Source organism: Engystomops pustulosus, chromosome 8 (genome assembly GCF_040894005.1).
Source record: "Engystomops pustulosus chromosome 8, aEngPut4.maternal, whole genome shotgun sequence".
NCBI lineage: Eukaryota > Metazoa > Chordata > Amphibia > Anura > Leptodactylidae > Engystomops > Engystomops pustulosus.
Window position 1 is genome coordinate 69284846 of NC_092418.1, and position 17618 is coordinate 69302463.

The 17618-nt window shown below is 38.4% G+C and overlaps 1 protein-coding gene across 3 annotated transcripts in view; it reads right to left on the bottom strand.

The window, feature by feature from the left end:
• Positions 1–5: 5 nt before the first annotated feature.
• The window catches only part of PARD3B (par-3 family cell polarity regulator beta), an 862331-nt gene continuing 844718 nt past the window's right edge, over positions 6–17618 (bottom strand). For all 3 annotated transcript variants that reach the window (XM_072121091.1, XM_072121090.1, XM_072121094.1), the window contains one exon: positions 6–1416. In XM_072121091.1, coding sequence (XP_071977192.1) covers positions 1092–1416 — 325 coding nt within the window. In that variant the 3' untranslated portion in view covers positions 6–1091. The remainder of the gene's footprint in view (positions 1417–17618) is intronic.

A 17618-nucleotide genomic window follows, 5' to 3' on the forward strand; every position in this document is an offset into this window, starting at 1 on the left:
AGGACTGTATGTAAAGAGTCATTAGACCCTTCAGGTTCCTTTATGCTGATTTACACAAATTGCTAAACAATAAAATTAGGACACAGGAACTTATTTCATTAATAAAGTATAATACAAAGCTGATTATTATCTGCACTGTTGATTTACCAAATGTGTTGAAAGGTTAAATATGTTTTAAATTTAAATGGTGAGTTATTGATATTGAGGGAAGTACACAAATACGTCCAGTATGACACATATACTGTGATAACTAAAGCTGGTTATAAGATGTATTGTATAAACAGTAACATTTATTCAGTCATCCAAAAGGGTGAACATGAAATGAAAGTGCACTTGGAGAAGATTATGTAACCCACTGCATATGCCAGAGAATACCGGGCTACGTCCCAGGGGTAGGTATTCTACTATTGTCTCTTTAAAATACTTATAAGATATTAGTGGTCTACCAGGCTCATTGTAAAATGAAAATGGTAAGCAACAGAGTACCTGACCTTACACATATGATATAGTTATCTATGGACATATAAAATTACAATCCAAAGCAATTATTAAATCGGGAGGACACAGTGGGAAGATTATGCATAGCCCTAAGTACAGTTTTCATTTATTAAAAAAACATAGAAGGTATGAGTAAAAAGTAAAACAATTTCTTCCTGGGGGTACATATATTGCTGTCATTGGAATAACAGACAGGTATGTGGAATATATGATAGACACTTTAGGTTCTTCCTGTATTTCTAAAAAGCACTGATCATTTTTCTGTTATGTTCCATTCCTGGACTGATACTTCAATATGGATGTTATGACCGCCTGTGGATGCCTAATATCCACTGTAAGACAAATACCAAAAGTTCCTTCATATTCAGGAAATTGAACTACTCAGAACTATGCACATGGTTATAATATAGATTCATAAAAACTTCTGGAATGATTATTATTATTTTGGAGAAGGCTGTGGGACCACCTCACCAATCCATAGGGTACCAGGAAATTGTCTTGGAATTTCTATACTCAGCAGCATAACGGTGGTTATGTTCGTACATTTAACCAAGTCTTGGTTTTTTCTTTAAATGTATAGATTTGTGGTCATCCTATACAGCTGCAGTCATTGTATTTTTCTGCCTTGGATCTTGGGTTCTAAATTGGTACCGATCTTGCCCTGACCTTCCTCCAGTTCCATAGCCTGGTAATCTGTGTGCTTGAGGTGGAGAAGGTGGTACATCTTGTCGTAGAGGACCCTTGGATGCTGGTGGATGATACGGAGGAAACCTATAGTTCTCTTCTTGATGGGCTTGGGATCTGGGATAGGTACCTTTGGCACTTGTAGATGCCACATCATAATAGTAAGGTGGTTCTCTATCCCTGTACATTGTACGAGGACTAGTCATATACTCCACAGGCTCCACAGGACCAGGTCTGAAAAATAAAAGAAACATTTTACCCTTGGGAAGCTTAATTTTCTACCTTGCATTGATAAATTTGTTTGCCATTTCTTCCTATTACCCCAAAGTGTTCTGATTCTACTATTTCTGAGGAATCACAATTTCTGATGTATCATATTATCCTCTGTCGCCTTGAAGAAGCACAATTTTATAGTTTAAAAACTTTACGTAAACCAGCCAAGGGTGTACCAATGGCAGTCAAACCCCCTGCGACCGAGTCTGGAGGTGGAGAGGGCCAAAGAGAAGGCATAGATAATCAATTCTATGTGTGTCTTTAAGACACACATGGAAGTGATTAACAGAGTGGCACTCTACCTGTGCACTCTGTGATGCGGCTGGAGTATGATGAATTCATCAAACTCACTGCTTCATTATACAGTGTGCACGGGCAGAACCCGCGGATGTGTCTCTGCCTGCTCTACTACAATGGAGGCTCGGGGAAAAGAAGCCGCGGGGGTTGCCAGAGCACAAAAGGTAATGAGTTTATTTTATGGCTGCTACTGGAAATGATATTAACAGGGGGCCAATAAATAGGTGTATTCATTGATGCAATATTATTCTGTATTGTATGTTTATATGCACCTATAGTTCTTATGTATTCTTTGTATATGGTTTATGTATAGAGTATGTATAGGGCCCCGATCCTAGGTTTGCACTGGGTCCCACTGGGGTCTTGTTATGCCACTGTATATAACTTAAAATATCAAGCATGTTGAGAACATAAATCCAAATATTTCAACATTATTTTCCAATATTTAATGTTTTGAAAAATTCAGGATACCCCCACACATAGTTCCTCTACAATCAATTTGTTTATACATTATTGAGGCAATGTGTATGTCCCGATTTAATATGTTTTCACTTAACACTTAACAAAGTACATTTGTCTTACTAGAACCTGGTTTATATTTGGAATAGTATAATGAAATATCTGTATGTGTATATTTATATTTTATGAACGTTTCCTAATAATAATCTTTATTTATATAGAGCCATCATATTCTTTAGCGCTTTATAATAATTTATTAGAAAGAAACATTTACCTCTCAACATGATAAACAGTTGTCATTTACCAATTTACAGCGACTTAGACGATGCCAAGTTAATTCTGCCAATGTGACAGGTGTTACAAAATTTGTTGTCGGGAGGGGGAGACTAATATCCTCACAACCACAGAATCACAAGAAAATGAACATAAAATACATAATAACCATTCTGTATATAAGAGCAAATGTTTATTAGGAATAATCTGCAGCAGTGTGAGCATGACTTCCCCACCATGGTTAGTTGGTTGTACACGCATAATACACTACAGGATACTAAAGTGTTAGTAGACTTTAAATAGCTGCTTCCTTACAGTTTACATTGTGTAAGAGAAGCCCAGAAACTACAGGGTCGTCTCAAAGGACTTGACATGTATTACACATAAAACTAAAATGTTGGAACGCTCATTGGAGGTCATTTTGTACAGAGCCATTGACTGCATTATGTCACTCCCAGGTGTTAAATAGTCTATTGACATGCAACATGCACACATAGAAAGCTACACTATATATAAAGTGGAGGAGGAAACGTAAAATGCTGCAAACTTACTAGAAAACAACTGGCCAAAACACAAAGTTAATACATTAGTCTATATTCTTCCCATCCAGATGTCTCTCATTTAGAACACAATAATAGAATACATTTCAGTTTATAGGCTATGAGATCTTGGCAAGAAGATGATGTTCTGGTTGTAAAATGAACATTAAGAACGCTCAGCATTTCCTCTGTCTGGACATTGCCTGCAATGATGCAGAGATATAAAGAAAGCTTCCCACAAATCAACTGACATGGGTTTTCTATCACCTGCCACAAAAGACATGATTACTCCTAGCTACATCATCAAACAAGAGGACAGATGTAAGGATATTATTGACAGCTGGTATTTGGCAAATTTATTGCTTGAAAATGCCAATAAATATACATATGAGCATGTGACGTAGCCGTTAACATTTGTTCAGGAAGCATGCCAGCTCATAAGCAGGATGCCTACTTTACATCCCCTCCGAATAGAGTTCAAATATGCAGAAATATTCAGATGTGAAGAGGTAATACAAAAGAAACCTCACAAAATGAGCCAAGAATTTATATCCTCTAAGGATCGTAACGTGACCAGCCAATAGCCAACCTCAACCACCATGTTAGTTACAAAATGGCCCCTCTAAGCAGTGACAGCTCCATTGCAGAGGGATACAGATTATAAATGCTGACTAAAATCTTTTGGGGGGGATGTATTTTATGCTTGAAGTATTCTAGTCCCCTTTTAAGTATCACTTTGGGGCAGATATTCTAATGGTATTGAAAAGTTAGACAGTACAAAGTTAGGCAGTTATATTCTTGGCTAATCCGTCTCAGTCTAATCTTAGCTTACACAATGGCTCAGATATACGATGACTTCTCCACTATTGGTATATTAGGGTGTAGAACGTGCGGGGACTGTGAATGGCTGGACTGCCACATTTACTATAGTCTAGAGTATAACTGCCAGTTGGAGCGTCCAGAGCCTCTTAGTAGATATAGGTGCTGTGGCGCCAGTGGAGGGAATTGTAAGACTGACATTCAAAACGCCAGTCTTTGTATAGTCCCCCAGTGTGTCCCACCTTTCTGTAATGCCACAACCCCTTGTCATACAAGTGATAAAGGTGTCTCAGAACTGTCTAAATTGCTTGTTAAATGTGACCCAAGGCATTTTAGACATAAATCTGAGGCATTTTGCTTTGTTAATACTACTGTATCTGTACACAGGCCTACTGCTCATCACTTTAACCTCTTAACGCCAAAGCCACTTTTCACCTTCCTGACACGGCCCATTTTTTCAAATCTGCCCTCTGACACTATAAATGGTTATAACTTTGGAACGCTTTAACATATCCAAGTGATTTTGAAATTGTTTTCTCGTGACACTTTGTACTTCATGTTAGTTAAAAAATTTTGGTGGTATGTTTTGCATTTATTTATGAGAAAATCAGATATTTGGTGAAAATTTGGAAAAATTAGCAATTTTCGAAATTCAAAATTTTCTACTTTTTCCACACATGAGTCATAACACCAAAAAACGTAATAACTAACATTCACCGAATGTCTACTTTATACCTCCGTGGTTTTTTATGCATACTCTTATTTTTGTAAGATGTTATGGGGCTTTGAACGTCACGTGCAATTTTTCACATTTTCATAAAAAAAGCTAAATCCTGCTATTGAGGGACCTGCTCAGGTTTCAAGTCACTTTGAGAGGCCTAAATAAAGTAAAACCCCATAAATTACTCCATTATAGAAACTACACCCCTCAACATACGTAAAACAACTTTTATGAAGTTTGTTAACCCTTTAATTGGTTTACAGGGGTTAAAACAAAATCGGATGCAATTTCAAAATTACATTTTATTTGGCTAAATTAATGTGTTTTTCATAAAATGTACAAATTCTCAGTGGATAAAATTCCAAAACGCTCCTCAAAATTTGATCCCCCATCTCTCCCGCATATAACAATCCCCCATATGTGGTGGTAACCTGCTGTATGGGCACACGCCAGGGCATTGAGGGGGGAGCTGCGCCATTCAGAGCAGATTATGCATTGTCACTTTTTATTGGCTATACAATCTTTATTTTTTTGGCAATTTGGACATTTAAGGGCTTATTTTTTGCGACATGAGATGCACTTTACAAATACTTCATTTAAGTGGGTCTATAGCTTTTCGATGAGATTTTATTAACTCTTTAATGTATGGAGGAAAAGAAAATTGTCAATTTGGGGTTTCTTTTTTTTTGTATATTTTGGGGGTCGTACACCATACACTAAAAATACTATAATATTTTCATTCTATAGATCACTACGATTACGGTGATACCTCATTTATATAGTTTTTCATTTATTTTTACAATTTTACTGGAGAAAAACTAATACAGAGGAAATCTTATTTGTTTCTGCATCGCCATCTTTTCGGGAACTTAACCTTAATATTTTTTGGTTGACAGAGCTAGTTTAGGGCTTATTTTTTACGTGTTGAGTTGTTCTTTCAATTGGTACCATTTTGGGGCACATAACTTTTTTTGATCACTTTTTAGAACATTTTTGTAAAGGGATTTTATAAAAATTTATATTTTTGGCGAGTTTTTCGGGTTTTGTTTTTACGGCGTTCACCGTACGGGTCCAATAATGTTTCTGACTTATTGTACAGATTGTTACGGACGCGGTGATACCAAATATGTGGGGGGTTTTGGTGATTTTCAGGTATTTTTACTTTATTAGATGTGTATAGGGAATGTTTGTGTTTAGGGGACTTTAACTCTATTTAATTAATTATTTTTATTAAAAATTGTGTTTATTCAGTGTTTTTAACTTTTTACTTTTACAGGTTAGCTTGAACAAGTGATCCACTGATCACTTGTTCAAGCTATTCTTCACCTAATACAGTGTAATACAGATGCTCAGTGTGTCACAGCCGGGTCCTGCCAGGAGGCACGGACCCGGCACCCGGAAGAAGATCGCGCAGCCCCGGGCACCGGCAGTCCCGGGGCTGCGATCAGAGCAGCGGGACCCCCCCGGTAAGCGCCGCGGGGGGGTCCGAATCCTGTTAAATGCCCCTAGCACGCCGCGGTCAGCGCGACCGCGGCGTGTTAGGGGTTAACACCCGCGATCGGAGAAATCTCCGATCGCGGGTGTTAGAGGAGGGTGTCGGCTATAATATATAGCCGACACCCACAGCTTCTGGCCCCGGCTCCATTCAGGAGCCGGGGCCAGAAGTTTGACGTACTATTACCGCATATTGCGGGAACGCACCTCCCGCCATGCAGTAATAGTACGTCAAATGTCGGGAAGGGGTTAAAAGAAAACCATACACAAATCACAAATGTGTTTGACCACATAGAACTGATATGACGACTCATATGAAGACTCTGCTTCTTGTCATAGAATTAAGAGGGAGAATGATGCTTTTCATTTACAGAACTTTTAATATAATCAGAACATCAAAGAAGCCGTAATAGACTCCATAGCCTTGTCCACAATTGCGGCTTTCATGTTTTTGTCATGGTTTTTATACATGGACCTATGCAAAATGAATGCTTGACCTAGATTTAAGGAAAGATTAGATATGTTTAGTCCAAGGGTTTCAGAAGTGCAGGGTTCATATGCTGGGCACTTCATACAGCATTGATCAAGTTTATTTTCATAATTGTCTAGGGACAGCCTCATTAAATCAAAAAAAATCTTTAGTAAAGTAAATCTTACATTTCCTTTTTTAAAAGAGAGTTAAACACGTAACATTTTCTTCTAATCATTATTTTTTTTATATTGACCCCTTGACATCACATAATGACATCATAGAACTTCACATTTTTTCCTAATTATTCTATTATTCCCTAACAGGTGACATCTGGACTCTGTATTTATACTATTAAACCTACCACTTTGGAACCAAAAATTTGTCATTAAAGAGGTTCACCAGTGAGCTTCACAAGTTAGCTTCTATCCATTGGATAGGGGCTAGCTTGCTGATCAGTGGGGGTCTCAGTGATGAAACCCCCACGGATTACGAGAATAAAAGTCTGTTGTACCACTAGATGAAGAGCCGGCTGCTGACAAAGATTGCTGGCTGGCTGCTAGTACTACTACTGTTAATCACCCCAGAACTTAGGTTTGGGCTTCAAGGACCCTAAACCACCCACAGATCCTTATGGACCGGTGGTTTATTGTCGCAAATCGCCCTTTAGCAAGGTATATGATAGGTTATAGGTTAATATCCTCATCAACCCCAGCTCCCCATCCATTTGTGTGGAACTGGTGGTCTTCCAGTTGGAAGCATGGAACTAGGCAGACTTTCCTATATTTTATGGCCCATACAGGATAGTTACTAGGTCACTAATCACCCAAAAACTTAGGGTCGAGCTTAAAGGACACCTTTAGTTAAGTCGATTTGGGACAGATCCTTATGGACCAGTGGTTTAGTGTTCCAAATCGCCCTTTAGCAAGTCCCTCTGTGCCAACTATTCAATACAGCCGGACAGTGATGCCGGCATACAACACCCATGCTGTGGGAAGGCACTTGCTCTTATTTCACTGTATTACTGTGCAGGTGCGGGGAGCAACAGTGTGATGGACCTTATCAGACCCATCTCTAAGGTTATTTTTTTAATAGCAGGCACAAAGGGACTTGCTAAAGGGCTATATTAGACACTAAACCAACAGTCCTGTGGGTGGTGTAGAGTCCCAAATAGCTCTGAAACATCCTCTTTAAACTCTAATGGTCCAATAAAAATAATATGTAGAAAATAACTGATATGAGGTAGAACCTTTTAATTAAAAAAAAAATGTTTTAAAAGAGTATAGGGGATTATATGCCAGTTTCCAGGACAACTGGAGAAATATCGGTTTTGACCGATTCCATTGAGACCTAGGCTAAATCTTTTTAAAAATTCGGCAAAGCTTCAGCAAATCAAATCTTGAATGATTTACTCCAACGCCTTACTTTTTCTTTAATTGCAAAGCCAATATACATATATGAGCTACATTTCCCATTTCAACCCCAGCAGGAACACACCTTTGCTTTTCATATCTTTATAACAATTGGTAAGCCATACATATTACACATTCTCTACTATATGTGCATTTTTGTTACCATGACAACTAAATCCTAACTCCTAAAGCGGATGAGATGCAGAGTTGGAGAGTTGGTCATCACTAGGATATTGCTTACTTTCTTAAAGGTCATTTTAAATTCTATTGGGCGATATTGTCTCCTTCCATAATACACTTCATCTTAGGGGGGCTCGTGCAGGCCGGAGAAGGGAATTAGGTGGCCTTTAACAGAATACGATAATATTGCTTTGTCTGTTTAGTGTTAGCAAATAGGAATAATAACTAGGCAAAGCCTCTGCTTATTCTGAAGTATGAAAAACAAGATGTGTATTTATCATAAGGAAGAATTCTGAAGGTTTCTATACAAGCCTGATGCTTTTTACTACTTGTTGCCTTGTATATTGGTCTCTATCTCTTTCACAAGGTTCCACCTGGCCAAGGATAGGCGCCTTTTCTGAGATTCAAAGGCACATTCAAGGAAGCACATTATCTGCCTTAAAATGATGTAGTAATTGTCCCATTGGAATCACTTAGTGCAAATGTTTCCTGTCTAAACTAAAAAGAGGCACTGAAGGGAGAGCAGGCTGCGCTCTGTCTGGAAATCCCTTATACCCTCTGGGATCAGATACTGGCTGAATACAAGGCTGAATAAGACTGAGATAGTCCAGACTAGGTGTTGAAGGAAGAGACAAAAGCTGCCTCCAACGTCCAGAAATGGTTCCTATATGGCATAAGCTGCAGGACAACTGGTCTCTTTACACTCACACCTCCTCTTTATTCAGTCATTCCACTCATCACTCCGCTGGAAATGATTTCCCGGCTTTTATTGCTAGTGAAGTGCAGGGAAATAGACTATGAGCGGCCCAGGGATACTCCCTGCTTAACATACGTTGTGGAAGAATTTTGTGTAATGAATAGAACAAGGCTTATATGTGTTATTCTGCTAAACTCATTATGACGCCGTCGTATGTTTGTAAGTGCTAAAGGAAGCTGAATCGAATAAGAAATGCAGGAAAATAATATCCAGGATGCATGGCGCGGGCATATTGCTGCTCTCCATTACACGGTGTAAATCCTGACCTACATAATTAGAAAAAAAGAGGGATTATGAGGGGGTCTCGCTGTAGTGATGTGAATGGCTGTCTTTTTAAGTGCTGGATTAGTTTTGTCTGTAGAAGAAAAACAAGTGCCAATCACAGACAAGTATGTAATTGTGTCTGATTGGTTCTCCCTAATGAGAAATGTGAACGTAATTAAAATAAGACACAGACAAGTGTAATGCAATTTATCTGTAACTGTATATGTGTACATGCTCACCATATAGAGTTTCATTAATATCTGCAAAGTAAGTGATTGGACATTCACATGCTAAATATTCCAAATATAATTATGCAAATTAAGAATCAAGCTCAAGCTAGGAAATTCTCTGTGATCCCCATGCATCAATAGCACAAATCTCCTTCCTGATGCTATGTATCCCTTTAATCCAGGATGAATAAGTCACACCATATTTGCTGAGGCTACATACCAGTGTAGTTGTGGTAAGTATTGATACTGGGCACTCATTTATTTTTCTCTATGTGCTCACTTTACATGTTTTTTTTTTCTGTCCGAGAAAGAATTTTAAGGTGTATAATGGCAGATTAAGTCCTATACACTAGACTGGTAAGCTCAGACTCCAACACAAAATGGACCACCCAATATAAATTCAATTCTTTTATAAAATGTCCTTCTCAGATCTAAACACAGAGAACTCTTTCTATCACAGGAAAACATTTTCTGATATTTTAGAAACATATGACATGAATACAGTCCTTAGCCCTAGAATGTAATAGATAGTGAAATTGTCTATAATGGTCTCCTTAACCAGCTTGTTCTCTTATCAGCAACGTGACTGCACAGATAACCTAAACCAACACAATTCTGGAATGACATATATGGACAGTATGGTGACCTAAAGTGTTACATTTTAGCTAGCCATACACATAGCTGTGCTGTTGTGGGAAATAGCTATTTCTACCCCTCCCATAAAAACATGTATGTTCATCAAATTAGGGAGAGGGGTGTAAGCCCTTTCCTTTCTATAAAAATATACTCTATAAGAGACTGCAGGACAGTCCAAGGAGACTTTCCTACACTTTTCTATGAACAGAATTTTTACTATAAAGAGAAAAAAAAACAGAAGGACAATGAGCAATAAACTACGGTAAATAGGAAAGGTCCGTCTAAGTAAAATGGCTTCTAAGACATAACGTAGGAGCTTTTATAGTGCTGATTATAATTGCCAACCTCTGACCTTCACCACGTCTCACCAGATGTTTGGTCTCATAGATTCCCCCTATACAGAACATATACTCAGTGTAACATTCAAGACATTCTACAGAAATCTTTATCGACCCTCTCGATTGCATCCTGTTACTATTTTTTCAACACTTTAAAGTCTTTTACACTAAATTCATAGTATCATAGTATATAAGGCTGGAAGGAGACGCAAGTCCATCAAGTCCAACCTTTAAGAATTAAATAAGTGTGTTATCCCCATAACCCGTGATATTTTTTCTCTCCAGAAAGTAATTAATATGGCCAAAAACATAATAAAGATAATTATTAGCAACCAAATAGCACTCATGACTTACTAGCAATACACAAAGTGAATGGTATATAGTTTTACCTTGTTCAATAGAGAAAAATCTATAGTGGTGAATCTCCCATTGAGAATGCAAACAAGGAGATTGTAAAGACAACATTGTTTGTCTTGCTCACTTTGTATGCAAATATAAGAGGCAGAGAAAGCAAGTGATGCAGCTGATAAGAGGATCTAACACATTTTATGTGAATACAACAAAGGTGTGTGTCTGTGGAGAAGAGCAGATCAAAGAAAAGAAAGTAAGAGTCTTACCCTGAAACAAAGGGTTTTGTGGATGTAATAAGGTAGAATCTGTGCGGTGAGAGAGGGTGACAAGTACTTGTGAAAATTATTAGGCCCTAACCCGGTATCGCTTAATAACAGCCAAGGTAGACCGTGAATACCACGGCGGATTAATCCTCTACTGTATAATGATACTACAAAGGACACAATAAACTGCTAAACAATGAGGCTATCGAATAGTCCATACTATATCGCCTTCATCAATCTATTTGATAACCAAAAAGTTAAACTATTTAATGCCAACCATTGGCTATAGGAGCAAGGCAGATGTCTGTTGAAATGTTGATCTGTTTTATTAGATTGTTTTACAGTTGTTGGAAGCTGTGATCGTAAAATAATTCATGTATAACAGATCTTTATGACATCATAGAAAGCCACATAGCAAAGCAATGACTAATCCATGATTTCTTGCTTTTTAGATTATAACTGGGACATGCAGAACAATAAACAGACCAATCATAAAAAAGGAGTCATTCCGGAACCAATCATCTTAAATCTTTAGTGTATGTAAAATGGGTTTACCAAGTATATGTTATTGTGGGTATAATGACATTTTATACAATTTTACAATATACTTTCTGTATCAATGCCTCATGGTTTTCTAGATCTCTGTTTTCTACAGAAATCTTTGTTGCCTACTTCCTGTGTATAAAAACCAGTCCATGGTCATGTGATGTCACACAAGTGCAGGGCTCGTTATAATGCACCTGTGTGACCATGCATAGATTTCTATATACTGAATGTAACCATTGAAGCTTTCTATAGAACAACAGCAGAGTACTAGAAGACCGTGATGATTCGATATAGAAAGTATATTGGAAATTGCTATAACATTTCATTAGAAAACCATTAGAAAAAATAAGCATTTGATGAAACTGGACAACCCTTTAATTACACATTTTGGCCACCTTACGCTGTTTCATAGTAATTTGATTGTAATTAGCATCTATTTTTATTTGGTATAATTACATGTGACAACTTCGAAGAAATCTAAAATAAAATCATGCTAATATACAAATGTCTAAAGAAGCCTGCTATACTTACATTTTATTTCAGATTGTTGGGTTAGACACATTAGACTTCGGGTCCACATTGTTGGTATCATTTAGACAAGTATTTTGCCCCAAACAACTGGAGCGCACTAGTAAACAATAAATTGCCATTTTTTTACTAGACTCTTTGAAAAGTGTTCAGCTCAATAGTAAATTGTGCTTCTGCCCTGTATTCTGAATTCACCCCATGACCATGTCCTGCAGATAAGAGGCTTGTACCTACTGTTCCAGATCTGTGGATAGAAAGCCTGGGTGTGTAAACAACTGCCGTCAGGTTGTAGAGATTTGATGATGTGTGAACTAAACACAGAGGTGTTCTCTTTATTTACCCTGGCAATGCTGCACTCTAGAGTTTCAAGCTCCCATGCTGTGTTTATCCAATTAGCCCGGAGTTAAGCAGCCTGCAGAAGAAGGGTCTGTCCTCATCTACCAATGTGATGGAAACCTGAGAACCCTGTTTAAAATACTTGTACTTAAACTGTAAGCTCTTCTGCACACCAATTCCCTTTCTTAAATGTTTACTTAGACCAGTGGTATTCCAATCAGCGCTAGCTTTATAATTAATCCTTAGGGAGCTGGATAAGTGCTGCCACTTTCTAGTCTACCTACAACATCAGGATCTGTGCACAATCATGATTTCTGTCTGATACAGAATACTAGCCTCACTATATGGAAAGTACATGTGCTAATCCTGATGATTTCGGTACATGTCTATTAATAGTTGATGGTGATTATGATGATGATATAACAGTATTGGTGGATAAGAGCTTATTCCTCCTTTGTATGACAAATAGAAATTGGGAATAATGTGAGTCCTCATGTGAGTGGTGGTATTGATGCGCAGCACCACTTCCATAGCTTATATGGAACTTTCTAGTTTGCCATCATAGAAATCCCATTGGACTTCATAGAGAAATGGCTGAGCATGAGCATAACAAAGGTTACATGCAGATCCCACAACTTGGACAGGGGGTAAATGGAAGAAATGACAAGGCCCCAGTGGTAATCTATGAGTTCTCATCCATATGCTGCATATATTCTGTCTACTGCTGTATAGTGCACCTAAAATCCAATGGCAGAACCTGTATCTGGAATTATTATTTCTTATTGCTGATACAGCATGAATGTAGTTTCTAGAAATACAGCATGAATGTAGTGTACAGTCTAAAATTACTGACACCATCCACTGTACTCTGTACATGATTCTTTATATTGGACACACAATGAGGACAGTTCATGGAAAGCCAATTTACCAAAAATAGTAGGATTGTTAAGATCATCAGATCATCCCTCAGTCATTCCCCAACCAACCAAAGGTGTCCCCCTGGTCATCATAAACACTCGTAGCGTCAATTTGCCAGATTGGCCGTCGGCTTCCAATCCAGCCACATGTCTGGGTCGCACAGGCCGAACCTGAGGACAAACATTGGGTCTACTCACCTCTACATATAGGTTATGGTAAGTAACACTGCAGAATAAAAGCAATTAAATAATGAATTTAGTCAATGCCATCCGCAAAAAAAAGTGTTTGTCCATTCATAAAATGGCCTTACACTGCTCAAGAAACATTAAGCTGCCCTATTATTATGTTATAGTTGACAGAGTTTATTTTTCGATTTTTGGAACTAAGTATTACACAGGCTTCCCAGAACACATTTATTTCCATTACTTTGACTCACAAAGAGCTTGGAAAGCTATAATTTTTTGTGGCTTATGGAAGCTCCAAGTGGTTAACAACATTGGCCTTCTCTTCCCACGCCTACACAACTCTGTGTGATTGTAGCAAATCACTTAATCGCCCAGTGTGCGCATTTATCTAAGCGTAATTGTCCTACTATCACCTCCTGAGCCATGCCCATCCCACTAATTTGTTCTGTTGCCGTTCTGCAAGTGCGAGGCGGCTTCATTCCTTCTGTGGGTGTGTAAAAAGACAAAGATCCAGTTGTGTCAATTTGTGTAACACTGACACCCACATACCACACACTGCAACTTTGTTATTGTATGTTTGATGCCGGTTTTTAACAGTGGAGAACAGTTTATGAATTAGAAGACAAAGAATTCCAGTTGACGTTTCGTTATAGTAGTGCCACCAAATGTGCAATCCATACTGGAGCCATATTACCTGCAGTGCAAACTTTCCGTAGGAATTCTGTCATATGGAGCAACACAATGTAAATAATTTTCTAGTCAGTGAAAACGATTTTAGTTAGAAGTCATTTTGCTAAAAAAAAATGTTAGAAAATAATCTAAATATATGTTTAATCCACAAAATCAAATGAATGAACATTAGCCACCATGGCTGTTATATGACGATAGTAAAATTATAACCTGAAATAATAACCACATACATAGATTGAAGGATAGAAGACATAAACATGATACATTCAGATGCCATAAGTATTTATTTTCATAATGAGACTTTTTATAAGGCTACTAGAATTAGGGATGTTTTTAGGAGGTGCTAAAATATCTGCCCCCTATCAATGATACAAAGATAATATAAGATATAAATGATTAGTGGACTGATTATATCCCCGGTTCCTGTGTGATATAATATGTTATTTGATCAGAATTGTTGGATTCCTGCACAAACCTCTAACAATGACCGATCTTATAGGGTGTCTTGGGACTCTTAATTATGCAAATTTACCTGACATCAATTACAAGAATCAATACTTTCCATGTCAGTACAGCTAAGACCCTTTTCTTCCAGGAGAACTTAATGTCCAATTTACATAGATTCACATCAATATATGCAGATAACCAATGGTATAGAACCTGAAAGAAATTGACATTTTTTTTTTGTAGAAAGGTAACAGTCATGACTTATCCCTTGAGGTGTCCTGGAAGAAATACAAATGAAGAACAAGGGGAAACACAGGAATAATACTTGAGAAGCAGGAGAACAAACTTTCTGTGAACCAAATGTGATTAGTTTTGAAGGGAAACAGTCAGCAGGAAAATCTGCAGGAAGATTGTTATAGAGCAGGAAGAACTGAGCAGCGTGATATATATTTTTATGGAAAAAGATTCAGTATATCTGCCTGCAGATTACATTGCATCTTATGGTTACATGGTGAATATATACAATGCAAATATTAATATTGTCAAGGACTACTTTACAGATACAATGATGTACATAATCACGGGATAACACTGAGGCTTATGGACGATCCAGAACGCACAGGCAGAATCTGTCCATTCCAGCCCTGCAACTCGTGTGAGATATCACCTAAATGTGATAGCGGTTATCTCTGACAGCAATTACCCATGGCTCCTTACATCGTGCACAGTGAGGAGGAACAGCTGTGATACAGGCGACATAGGGAAAAACAGCTTCTCACCTTCCACAAGGGACAAAACACAGAGATTCCACAAGTGCTAAGGAATTCCAAAAAAAGATTCCTCATGTAACATTAGTAAGTAAACACTTAGAAGGAAACACATATTAGCGCTTTCCTGGAGAAATGGAGCATTATTTTAGGGACCCATTCAAAAAGTGTACACTGAAAATCCTACAAATGCTACTACTCCTTTCAGTAATATGTGCGGATAAACATGCCAACATAATAAATCTGCCACCCACCTCTGATGATGGCCAGAAACGTGTATCCTAACAATAATTAGATGGGTTCAGCTAACATTTATCTAATGTGTATGTCCACCTTAATGGGAATAATACGTGCTAGAGTCATCAATACCAGGACTATATAAAGTTGATGGAGATGGAGAGAGAGAATGACTTCAGAATAGGTTCGGCTCCATCTTTTTTTTTTTTGTTTTTTTTAGTAGATCATCCGGAAAAAGAACTTTCTCACCATATGCCTAAAATATCCATACTTACAATGAATAATTGAATATAGCACAAACAATGACTGGCTCTGAGAGAACAGTAGAAGCAACCAAATTATTGCCCTGGTTAATTGAACAAACAAATGATACCAACCCTCTCAGGCCAATGAAATGCCTTGCTGATGTAAATACATAGTGGTGAATTGGACTGCACTCACACTGAGGATGGGTTATCAATTTCATAGAATGTAAGGGCCCTCACTCCTATTGTTCCATGTGAATGTTTGTACTCGGAAATGTTATATTATATTTGTATATGCCCCCTATGATTTGTAAAGCGCTACAGAATTTGATGGTGCTATATAAATAAAGATCAGTATTATTATTAATGCTCAGCACGTGCTAGGTCATCAAGGCCCGGCAGAATACAGACATAAGTAATGTCTGAAATCTAAACAATAACAAAAGCCATTTTAGGACTTTGGAATGTCTTCCAAATGTCCTGAAACTGCAGATTGAAAGCAGACAGTAGGGACACATGCAACACCCCTGCCAATGCTAAGGGTTAGGTAGGTGTTCCGAAACGCATCCTTCTCCATTTTAGAAGCTGCTTGGTGAGCCTGATCACCTCACTAGGGGTCTCCAGCATGGAAATCTAGCATGCAGATATTGTATGCTCTGTTTTACTGTGATGGTAGGAACAAGCTGGTTGGATGAAAGGGTTTTCTTGTGGGTGGGAGCTCGGGGTTCTCAAGATCTAGTTCTTGTCCAGGAAGCAGAGGTGTCTCTGGCATGCTGTCCTGAAACAAGCGCCAAAGCAGAGCTCCCCTGCAAGGACTCTGCTCCAGCATTCCTAGCCCTGCCTGATGCTATTTACCAGGATGCGTACACACCTACCTGAGGACCTGAGAACCTGGAGCTGAAGTTTTGCTGCTGTTATGGCCATTGCCTGTTGCTAATAAAGAACTGTAAGTTATGCTTCACCAACGTGCCTCTGAGTGATCCTTGTACCCGGCTGTATGCCATCCTTCATCACCAGGAATTCCTATCTACACACCGGGGTTTCCCAAGGGAGAAATCTACACTGTCAGCCTCTTCCTCCATTTTCGTTGCAAACACCACCTGCTGGAGACATGCCAGGGTGTGGTTGAGGCCTCCAATACCAAGCACCATGACCACAAGTGTGCGCTAGGCCGCACTAGCCAGCCACTCAGGTATTTTGGGCCCCGGCTTCCTCCAGCCATAGAAAAAGGTCAGACCCCAATGGGGGATGTTGCACACATGCTCCATTTCCCAAGAAACTTGATTCTAGAACCATAAGTAGGAAGTGATTCAGACTTGTAGGGTTTCCATACAGCCCAGGGCCCACAGCAGTCTTAATCAGTCTCTGATTATCAGGAATAGAATACATTTGATAGTATTCATAACATGTACGTGCATGTATGTCACCGTATCCATTCTGTATCCGCATAAAATATGGTGGGTTGGTAAATGATGATACCTACTTATTCAGCCTCAAAATCACAGGATACTATACATATATATGGTACCATTTGGTGCACAACCTTATGCAACACATATTTTAAATATTCCCAAAGGCTTCTATGGGATTTATGGAATTGAAATGGAAAACAGGAGACAATAGGACATGCTCTATATTTTTTTACATCTCACTTATGATACGGTATGGTGGGCAATGCGGCTATTTAAATAAATTACCTTAGTGCCCATTGTAGAGAATGTGGCCATGCACTTACCATATTAAATGATAGGGGCCTTATCCA